The 12157-nt window shown below is 39.2% G+C and overlaps 1 protein-coding gene across 1 annotated transcript; it reads left to right on the forward strand.

Annotated features, from left to right (window-relative positions):
- LOC109830044 (probable serine/threonine-protein kinase WNK5) lies at positions 5997-11652 on the forward strand. The gene is given in 8 exon segments (XM_020397198.1): positions 5997-6079; positions 7049-7086; positions 7313-7587; positions 8334-8513; positions 8610-8767; positions 9122-9446; positions 10236-10592; positions 10874-11652. Coding segments are annotated over 8 exon segments (1857 nt in total). The 5' UTR covers positions 5997-6013; the 3' UTR covers positions 11332-11652.

Here is a 12157-nt window from a genome sequence, read left to right on the forward strand (position 1 = left end):
AGCTCCGATATTAAGAAGATCTTCTCGTCCTCCTGTACCCAACAGGAGATATATGAACTATCTGTTGCTGACAGATGGTGGGGAGCCTGAAAGCTTTGATGAAGCTTGTCAGGGTGGAGATGCGAGCAAGTGGGGGCTTGCAATGAAAGATGAGATGAAGTCTCTCATATCAAACCAGACGTGGGAACTAGCTGAGTTGCCCACGGGTAAGAAGGCACTCCACAACAAATGGGTGTACCGGGTGAAAGAGGAGCAGGATGGTTCCAGAAGATATAAAGCCCGGCTAGTTGTCAAAGGTTTCCAGCAGAAGGAAGGAATTGACTACACCGATATTTTCGCTCCCGTGGTGAAGCTAAATACTATCAGGACCGTGATGAGTATTGTAGCAATTGAAGATCTTCATCTCGAGCAGTTAGACGTGAAGACGGCGTTTCTTCACGGAGATCTAGAAGAGGAGATATACATGCCCCAGCCAGAAGGTTTCTCAGAAGAAAAGAAGAAGAACCTGGTGTGCAGACTCAAGAAGAGCTTGTATGGCCTGAAACAAGCCCCAAGGCAGTGGTACAGAAAGTTTGACGGCTTTATGCACAAGGAAGGTTTCCAGAAGTGCAACGCCGACCACTGTTGCTACTTCAAAAGATATCAGTCCAGCTATATCATCCTACTGCTGTATGTTGATGATATGTTGGTTGCAGGAGCAGATATGAAAGATATCAAGAGTTTGAAGCAGCAGCTGTCAAAGGAGTTTGACATGAAGGACTTGGGTCCAGCGAAGAAGATCCTTGGAATGCAAATCACGAGAGATAAGAAGAGAGGTCTCTTGCAGTTATCTCAGACGGAGTACATCAACCGTGTTTTGCAGAGATTCAACATGGGCGACGCCAAGCCTGTGAGCACACATTTGGCCAACCATTTTCGTCTATCGAAGGATCAGTCTCCTCAGTCAGAAGAAGAGAAAGAGAGTATGGCTCAGGTACCTTACGCCTCAGCTATCGGAAGCTTGATGTACGCTATGGTCTGTACGAGACCAGACATTGGCCATGCAGTGGGAGTGGTCAGCCGGTTTATGTCGAATCCAGGAAAAGCTCATTGGGAAGCGGTCAAGTGGATTCTGAGATATCTACGAGGCACCACACAGAAGTGTTTGCACTTTGGTAAGGGAGAGGTAGAAGTGCAAGGGTACGTAGATGCAGACTTTGGCGGCGAAGTTGATCACCGAAGAAGCACCACCGGCTATGTATTCACCGTTGGAACTACAGCTGTTAGTTGGATGTCACAGGTACAGAAGATCGTTACCCTATCCACTACAGAAGCTGAGTATGTTGCAGTGACTGAAGCCAGTAAAGAGATGATATGGCTTCAAGGTTTGTTGACAGAGCTGGGATTCAAACAGGAGAAGAATGTTTTGCACAGTGATAGCCAGAGTGCGATACACTTGGCGAAGAATTCCGCATTTCATTCTAGAACGAAGCATATTGCGCTTCGGTACCACTTCATCAGATCCCTGTTGGAAGATGACGTGTTGAAACTGGAAAAGATTCCAGGAAGTAAGAATCCAGCAGACATGTTAACAAAGACGGTGACAGTTCAGAAACTGGAGTTGTGCGCAACTTCAGTTGGCCTTCATGCATAGATGATGAGGGCGGAGCCACACAGGAGAGGAGCTTGATGAGATAGCCTGATTGACGGCGGTTTGATCTCCAAGTGGGAGATTGTTAGAATTGGGGTGTAGATCAAACCTCATTTCCGATGAGGAGCGCCGGCGAGGAGCTCCGACGAGTGGCGAAGTCGGCGGCGAACCCCCAGGCGAGCTCGAGCTTGGCGAACTCGATGGTGGTTTGGGGCGAACGCGACCCTCAGGTCCGACCCCCGCGTTCAGAGCTCTCCGACCTTCGCGTCAGGCGACGACGACCATCGCGTCACTGGCCTCCCACCTCCGCGTCTGAAGTTCCCACCTCCGCGTCCGAGCGAGGCGCTGGCGACAGGCTGTCGCCAGCCTGTCCAATTTCCGGCTATAAATAGAAGCCCCCTGATGCCCTAGTCTCCGTGCTTCTTCCCCCCTGTTTTCTTGGCGGCGGAGCCCTAAACGCAGCAGCGTTTCTTCTCTCAAAATCGCAGCAGCGATTTTCTAATTAACCCCAGCTTTTCAACAGTGGTTGAAAGGGGGATTTAAGGAGAGGAAGAGAGAGAAAAGAGAAGAGGGTTTATTTTATTGTGGGGATTAACACTGTAGCTACAGTGTTTGTTTGAGGAATCCCAGTTTAGGGATTTGCTCTTGACCTGTAATTTCTTGTTAGAGTAAATAAGAAATTATCTGTGTGGCTCCCGAGGACGTAGGCAGTTGCCGAACCTCGTAAATCTTGGTGTACTGTTCTCTATACCGCGTTTCCGTTGCATTAGGGGATTTAGGCGTTAAAATTCCCAACACTATATAGTTTTGATAAATTGTTGCAAGATAGAGATTAAGATAAAAAACAGAACACATACAATTAATGAACAGCCAGGGTATAAAATTAAGCGAATCATTTGTAGTTGAATGATAATATATGTCGTCTTAATATATAGTCAAAGTCTCGTTGGAGCTCCCAATAAGATTACGATAGTTGTGTTTTTATGATTTTGATCATGCTGCAAAAAACATTAGGATGAGTGGTTTCTTTTAATAAAAATCATTTGCGTCATAGCAAATAGCAATAAAAATAAAATAATTGCTTACTTGAGTTTGAATGAGATTTACATATTTAATTTTGGGTTGATCCAATCGAACTCGGACATCAAATCTAACACACTAATCATTTAATTGTTTTTATGAAAGTTAAAATTGTTTTCTATTACTTATTCAGGAAGAAACTTTTCATTTTCAAACAGAGAAAAAAAGAGAGGACCTTGCCTTCTAACAAATCATCTTAATTACCCCGTCAATCACCTGACATCAACAATTGACTCCACCAAATCCAACCTCAGGATAATCATTTTAAGAAGGGTTAGGTTAAAAAACAAAATTCCCACGAGCTTTTGAGGACTTTCAGTAAGCTACTATTAACTTTTTTTTATTATATTAAAAAAATTCTTTATATTAGCATCATCAATTCTAACATATCATTGATAAGCACAAGACAAGAAAAAACGAGAGACGAAAAATTCCTTATTCTTAGTCTCAAAAAAGTTATTGCTTTACGTAAATGGAAAATTAGATTTTTTGGGGATAAGGAATTATTTTCATCTCTTTTTCGGACACGTGCTTACCACATAATATCTTAGAATCGATGGTTCTAATTTGAGGATTAAATGAGAAACTTTCACATGAACTTTAGTAAAATAAAATAATAAGTTTATGATGGTCATGTGCAACAAACTCCTAAATTTTAAGGGGTTTCATGAATGCTTTCTGTAATTAACCCTTTTAAAAAAAATTATGAAATCGCAAGAGGCAAAAAAGAAAGCAGACAATTTACATAGAAAAACAATGCTGGGTCCCACGTCCCCCAGTTGCGTCTCCCACTCTCCAGTCCCCCCCCGCCCTTTTTAACGTCTCCCGATTCTCCCTCTCCTCGGTCTCCCACACTCAAACGCCTCCCCGGAGAGAGAAAGAACAAAAACACAAGGTTGAACCGAACCCCTTCGATCTCCCTTAATTTTTTTTTCCTTTCCTTTTCTCTTCCCGTAACAACCCAACCCCAAAACTCCTCTTCCACAAATGGCGCTATCAAAAAGAAGCCATAGATTCTTCAAGTTCAGGGCCCCTTCCCATTCTACCCCCAACATCTTCTCTTAACATACTAGCTAAACAAACAATTCCCATAATACCCACAAAAGATACAATACAACACATACGTACCTCCAAATATCTTTCGGCCTTGTGTGGCCAATAAAATCCCCACGAAAAAAAAAAGAGAGAGAGAGAGAGAGAGAAAACAAACTAATCCTCGATCAGTTGTAACATCAATGTTGGCTAGGTGCTTCGACGACTTCTCATCACGTGCTTCTCAGCTCCTCATTGAGATGGCTTGGATTATACTGAGGATCGACTACTCGAGACTCTTTTGGCTCCTCTTCGGCGTTTTCTCCTACGAAAACCACGAAGGAAAGCCCCGGATCTAGCATTCGTTCGGCTTCCGGGATTTAATTTTCCGCTCTCTCAACGCGATCAAATTAAGAAAGCAAGAAGAAGAAGAAAAAAAAAAAAATCCAATAGTACTAGATAAAGCTAGCCTACGTATATATATAGTCCATTATTTAATTAAGTTTCGACGACAGTTTGGTGCCGGAGCAGGCGAACAGCGATGCATGCTCAAGCGAGAAGCAAGCCGATACGGTCGGGTAAGCTTTAATTTTTTTTTAAAATCTTATTCAGCATTCATTTCTCTGTAATTTTCAATTTTTCAATCTTATCATGAAGTTATTATTTTTTTAAATAAATTAAGTTTAATTTTCATATTGGGATTATAGGGCTTTGATCTGCAATGTGAGGGTGTCACGGTTTGATTTGTTTTTTTCTTTTTTTCCCCTTTTTGTTTCATATTACGTGTTGTTATGCTGTACACATATGTTTAATTATGTATGCATGATTGCCTAAAGTCTTGCAGGTCTTGAATAGGGTCATGACTTATTAACATGTGATAATAGCTGGTTTATACATGTCAAAATTATGCAAAGTTTATTGTTGATATGAGTTTTTTTGGGGGGTTAATATGAGGACTTGATTCTATATATGATATTATTTCATTTTTTTTTATAAATTACATAGGCCTCTTTTGAATAATGAACTATTCTGGACTTTTTTTTTTTGGGTGGTTAAGCAAAGTCAACTTGTTATATTAAACTAACAAAACCTTGGTATTACATCAGTTTCAATTATTAACATAATTTAATGCCGGTGGGTTCAGTCAGAGTTGAAGATTGAATTAAAATAATGAAACCTTACAAGAAGTTGATCCGGCCGTACCGATTGAATTAAGTACACATTAATTTATATTGTTGTTTTGGTCTTCCAATTATAAAAAAATGGAGTTATGTCACACTTTTCTGAAGCATGTCACGCTTTCTTTAGAATTTTTTACCAAAATTAACAGAATAAATAAATATAATTCTCTACAGTATCATGTATTTGTCCGTAGAACTAAGAAAAAAAAAACAGTTTTCCTGAACCATAGAGAGAAGATTCTTGAAAAAACAAAAGGAAACAATCACCGTGAAGGAAAAGGCAATGGCAACAAGTGGAGTTTTTTTGGTTGGTCATGTGTTAATTGGGATGGTGCTAATTGGAAAGTTAGTGGTTCAAAGAGAGGAGAGAAGTCTCTGATCGTTACATTCTTTTTAGACTACCACTGTTTACTATTGAATAGGTGTACTCCATAGCTTTTCTAAAAATAATGATCATATGTGCTAAGAATTGATGTTAGAGTATGACATGATAATCCTCATCATTGCTAGAATATAAAAAGATAACTTCCGGATCTCATCACAATTTTAAAGTTTTAGTATAATAGTTAGCGACTTTATCTTGCCATCAGAGCAACCCAAGTTCAAAGCCCACCCGACCACCAAATTAAAGCGGGTTTTTTTTAAAAAAATTGACACTCCTGCATGACTCTAGGTTTCTAGCCATAAAAATGGTGCTCAACCAACGAGGGCATGTATAATGGTTAGAGACTTTAACTTATAAGGATTATATTTTTTTACATTCTGAAAAGTTCTCACCAAAAAATTTGAGCTTTGGAACAACAAAAGAAATTTTTTATACGATATCGAAGCAATCTATGTTCAAATTCCGCTGGGCACACATTAAAGCAGCTGTATAAAATAATCTATGTTTTATTCCACATAAAAACATGTTCAATATGCAAAGATGCATTATTAGACTAATATAATTATAATCCACAGTACACATCTCATTTTCAAAGTTTAATTTGTTAGAATGGAAGAGACCTTTCATCAATGACCATCAAAATCTCGTCCTCCGCTTTCTTCAGGGTCCCATAAAAAATGGCCGACACAGTCTCAATGTCTACATATGGCGCGTGGGGCTCTACAAACCTGTAGGTTTGATCATGCGCAGCCAAAAAGTGGTGCACTAGAGGTGGACATCACATGCTGAGTCTGTTTTTGGTGATTGATATGATTGGGTGTAAATAATTAATTAATACTTTGGAATGAACTTTGCATCTCTACATTATTCTTTCTATAAAGTTTTTCTCACATCGATCTGCAACCAAATAGATCCTAGCCATGTAGCTTGTTCTTACTCCAAAGGATTGGAGGTCATTGCACATCGAGAATTGAATAAGAGCACATAACATTGATCATTGACACATGCATAGATGCCTGCACTTTAAAGCACTTATTAATGTGTGTTAGAATATCAGTATATAACCGTCAGTTCTCATTAAAATTTCAGTGTTTCGATGTAGTGGCAGAAACTTTAAGATGATAACAAAGTAATCCATGTTTAAGTCCCACTGACTTCGAATTTAGAGCGGACTTTAAAAAAATTGACACTGCTGCATAACGCCATGTTTCAGCTCATAAAAAGGTCGACTTTAAGAATGTGCATAGCATAGAAGATTTTCTTTTTCTAGCGGAAAGAGATTACACATAGCTAGGGTCACAACAACCAACGATAAAATCCTTCTGTTTTTCACCTTTTGAATGATGATGTCACTCTCTTGAATGACGGTGGAGAATCCTCTAAACAAGCAGATGTAGCTAAAATGCCTAAAATCTGTTATGTAAATAAAAACAGTTTTTAATTATTCTGAATGACTTACAGAATTTTAGGCTATTGTTTTAGGAGAGCTCAGAGGAATGGGTTTGCCTTATTCTCTGATCTCTGCCATGAAATTCTGGTCTATGTCAGTTAGGCTTAAATATATGTACAACTTCCGAAATAGGCCCCCATAGAGTTGCGGTATAGCATTCTGTTGCCTTCAACCTCTCAATAAATGGAGCTTGTGCTGAACTGCTTAGTATAAAGCTGCAGGCAATGTATTTCACATTAATACAGCCCTCTCATCATCTCAATTAATTCTTTGGTTAAATGTCTTTGCAGTTCGATGCAGTGCTTGGAAAAGGAGCCATGAAGACAGTGTATCCTTTATTACTCTCTCATTGACAAGAGCAGAACCTGTTGCAGAAATAACTTTTCCTGTAAGGCAAATTGCACGTAGACCCCCTGTAGTATGGCCGTGGGTGAAATTAGCGAGTCTATCCGAGTTCAGAACAATGCTACTGCGGGTGGTCTACGTGCAATATTTTACCCTCTCTTTACTTTAGTTCTATGGACTATTTTATTCCTTGACAGGCACTAAAACAGCTACAGGGCATTCGATGAATTGAACGGTATCGAGGTTGCCTGGAATCAGGCAAAGTTGTGCGATGTGCTTCGGTCTCCAGATGCACTTCAGAGAATGTACTCTGAAGTCCACTTGCTCAGCAGTCTTCAGCATGAATCAATCATTCGGTATCACGCCTCTTGGGTTGATGTCAGCCAGAGGACCTTTAATTTTATCACCGAAATGTTCACTTCTGGAACATTAAGAGAGTACGCACTAAGAAGTAACCCTTTTGTTTTTTTTGCCATATAATTTTGTATGTAACTTCCTTCTTCTTCACATTAAGAGGGGCCCCCTTTAGGAATATAGATAGATGTAAAAGACATAAGCGTTTCGGTCATTTCAAAAGCTGATACGTCAGAAATATTAGGAAAAATAAATTCAACAGAAGTTTGTTTAGTTAGTATGTTCTGTAATACTTTTGTTCAAATATGTAAATAGATACCAAAAAAATAAAGGGAGGATTGACAATTATGCATTCATGAAGGAAACTATGTTCACCTAATTCTAAAAGAAAATAGAGGATACTGATTTGATACAGGGAGGTAGATTTGCTAAGATTCTACCTTTTCTCAGCTGCTCCAGAAAACCAAATGTATGATTTTTGTTCCGGTATAAGTCAGTAACTATTACCAATTTTTGTTGCCTTCTTATACATTGTTACTTAACAACCTAACGGTGGGAAAACTCATCTCAGACAATATTTTGAACATGTTCAGCTTGAGATCCATATCTGAATCCTTATGAAACACATGCAAACAGGCCTAAAGTTATTTTGAATAAGTTGCCGATGAAATGCCTGATATCTGATAAAGCAACAAGAGTGAAATACCGATGAATGAGTAGAATATGCAGAGACCAGGATACTGTATTACAATCTATATTTTTCCTTCAGTTTTGGTCATTTAAGGATTGATCTTTTAAGGGACTCATATTTCTTGAACTCAATTAGCAATAACAAAAAATGGACAAATTGATATATGAAATATAATCCAGGTACAGGCTGGGCCCGCCAGATCCTCCACGGCCTAGTTTACCTCCACGGCCACGATCCTCCAGTAATACACAGAGATCTCAAATGTGACAACATTTTCGTCAATGGCCATCTAGGCCAAGTCAAAATTGGTGATTTAGGCCTTGCTGCTGTTCTTCGAGGCTCACAGGCAGCTCACAGTGTTATAGGCAATCCATCTTAAACTATTTGCTCAAGATAAAAGTGAAAATCATAATTTAGTAACTGCACTTCAGTTTTGAAATTTTTTTTGGAAATTAATTCAGGTACTCCGGAGTTTATGGCGCCAGAACTCTATGAAGAAGAGTATAATGAACTTGTTGACATATACTCGTTTGGTATGTGTGTGCTCGAAATGCTCACCACTGAGTACCCTTACAGTGAATGCCACAATCCTGCTCAAATCTACAAGAAAGTCACAACGGTATGTTAGATTTTATTTTTTTTTCTTAGCATTTCTACGTTTCTGAGTCCTTGGTGAATTATTAACTAAAATTTGAGATTAAAGGGTTATTGTACATAGCCCCCTTGTAGTACCACTGCCTTGAATTTACTGACCTGGTAGTTTCATGGTAGTGTATAGAACTTCTGGGTCAAATTCAATTCTTTCGACTCTTTTACCCTCAAATAAACTCACTAATTTCACCCGGAGGCAATATCTGCCAACATTTCACCGAGGGTAAAAAAGTCAAAAAAAATAATGAAACCACAGGGGCAGTTAGTAAGCTAACCCCATATTAAAAGGTATCAGTATTCAAAGTATTTTTTTTCATTTCAGGGAAAGCTACCAGATGTTTTCTATAGAATACAAGACCCTGAAGCACAACGTTTCATTGGTCGATGCTTGGAGACCGCATCCACGAGATCATCAGCTGAGGAGCTTTTATTGGACCCTTTTCTTTTAGATGATGATCACCGTGTTCCTCTTCCTACATCGGCCTTTAAAGCTATGGATATTGGCACAAGTAGGCAGGAACACCAAAATATGTCAGGTGATTTTGATCGAAGCAAAACCATAAAGCGAACAGATATGACTATCACTGGGAAGATGAATCCTGAAGACGATACTATCTTTTTGAAAGTTCAGATTGCCGATAAAGATGGTAAGTTCTCTACATCTCTCTAGACATCAAAAGTGATATTTTTGCATTTCTAGTGTCTATTTCTTTGTAGTAAAAAATAGTGTCTATTCAGTAGTTTTCGTGTTTTCGTGTTTTTGTGCAATCACATACTCAAGTTGGCGTATATCAGTCCTAAATACTAAGAGACAGTTTTCCTAAATACTAAGTGACAGTTTTAGGATAATTTTTCAAAATCCCCCGAAATTTGGGATTTTGATCAAGGCTTCCCTAAACTTTCTAAATCATAGTAAACCTCTAAACTAGTTTCATCAGGTATCACGACTAACTGTAATCAGTTTAGTGCTGCATGTTCGACAGGTCACAAATTCTGGACAATTTTATTCCAAACTACTAAATAGAAGTTCTATTTTAGACTTTCCTGGTAAGGATAGGTAAAATGTAAAAAAATGGAAGTGCAGAATTTTTAACTCTACCTGTTAACATCCTTTACTAGAATTTTCAATAGTTCACATGGGTTTAGTATAATTTTTAAAGCTCGGGTAACTTTATATGATTTATAAAGTTCAAGCCTTCAAGGTTTTTGAATAAAACTATCCAAGGTTGAGGGTGCTTTTTGAAATTTACTTGCCGTTTTATGTTGAAGTTCTCCAATGCATTTTTACAGTGGAGATGATCCAAGTTCTACGTAAAGAGTCTAAATTATGTGCACATAATACCTTGCTGACTTTATAAAGTCTTCTACTTATTACCCATAAAGTTCAAAGCTATTTTGTTGAACTCTGTAATCCCAATAACTGATGAATTGAGCAGGTCATCTAAGGAACATATACTTCCCTTTTGACATCCTCACCGACACACCAGTAGACGTTGCAAATGAGATGGTGAAGGAACTGGAGATCACAGACCGAGATCCAGCTGAAATCGCCGAAGTGATAGCTCAGGAGATCTCAATTCTGGTGCCAGAATGGAACGGAGGAATACAAGCTGATCAACATCAGCAGGATCATCATGTGTACAACTATGAAGATGATGCTGAAGACGGAAGTGGTCACCCTTTCTGTTATCTGTCTTCTCCGAGTTCCTCGTATCAGGGCTCAGTTTATGGCATGAACCAGCATCGACAGAGCTGTAATCGGAATAGTGAGCCCTATCAAGATTTGGCAGGAGGTATATTTTCTCAATTAAAAAACTCTCTCCTGAAGATGCTTTTCTTTAGTTTTTGGATACAGTGAAATCCTGCTGACTCTTTTTTTCCCTCTTCTGGATATAGAGAAATAACCGAATATGCATATTTATTTCATCCAATTAAGTCTTACAGACACAAGTATAGCATCACTATATTTGTACATCATGCGCATTTTATTTGCATATCATGCGCACACTGCATGTTAATGACCTGTCCTTATCTATTTAACTGGTTTTCACTAAAAATTTGATTGTGCATATAGATGGCCTATTTCACGACGACGACGAAGACGACACAAGCTCAATGCACTCTGGCAGGTACTCATCAATAAACTACTCCTCAGGCAATGAGCATGAAACCGAACCCCACCCCTCTCACACAAACAAGAATCACAACCTGACGAGGTTCTTCCCTGAAGAATGCCAAGTACCTGACCTCAAATTTCAAAGGCAGTGCAGTATGCCACCATCCGAATCCTCTTCAACAGTTTGCAGAGGCAAGAGGCATGTTCACAACTGTTCGTTGCTGAGGAACCGATCCTTTGTGGACCTGAGAAGCCAGTTGCTGCACCGGACGCTGGTGGAGGAGTTGAGCAGGCGGCACTTCAAGACAGTGGGGGCTGTGGAGAACATCGGGTTTCAGATGCCATGTGGGAGTACGAACGAGGGGTCATCGTCCGAGAGGAGAGATTCTAGGGTGCAGCCCTGGAGGAGGAGGTAGAAGAGAGACGCTCTTGTTGTGAGGATCTTTGTCAATGGGAAGTTTTTGGTGGAGTAGAGAGGTGCACCTACTAGTGTGGATGCTTGGTGTTTGTAAATTAAGTTGTATATAGTGTGAGAGCATTTGGTGTGTGCTTGTTACGAATGCTGATTGGTAATAAGGGCAGCTTTGATTGTCGCTTGCAAGAATTCCGTGAGCTTCAGTTGTGGGATCTTAAATGGCTAGTTATATTTGTCTGTTTTCTTTTTGTATTTAAAAAGAGAGGAGATCTATTTATGTAGTTAAGTAAAGTCAATGTTTGTTACCTCCACGGTTCTGTCAGATTAATTTATGTATGTGATAACACTAGTCTAGACTTGCTGCTTGTTATTTGATCACTTAAATCTACTGCTTTGCGTATTCAAATACAACAAATGCAAACATATCCGGATTAATGGTGAGAGCCTGTGTATTGAGGCAAGTAGTTTAAGAAAGAATGTATTGATATAATACAGACCTAAGTACTTGTTTTTTTTTTTTTTTTTGATCGGATACAATTAAGGATATGTTAAGACAATTTTCTATCGCGCGCCTATGCGGAAGCGTTGCACGCACACACAACGAACTTGTGATCACGGAAGAAGAAAGCCACACTCTTGCACAAATCAAGCCAATTACGACAAATCAAACCAAACACAGAGATATACGTGGTTCGGCAACTTGCCTACGTCCACGGGGAGAGGATGAAGAGATTTCACTAATTCAAGGAGAGTACAAATGATTACAAAACTCTCAAACTAACCCTCAACCAAAGATCTCACCTTAATCACAATATCTCCCTCTCACA

The sequence above is a fragment of the Asparagus officinalis genome, chromosome 2 (genome assembly GCF_001876935.1).
Source record: "Asparagus officinalis chromosome 2, Aspof.V1, whole genome shotgun sequence".
NCBI classification, from domain to species: domain Eukaryota; kingdom Viridiplantae; phylum Streptophyta; class Magnoliopsida; order Asparagales; family Asparagaceae; genus Asparagus; species Asparagus officinalis.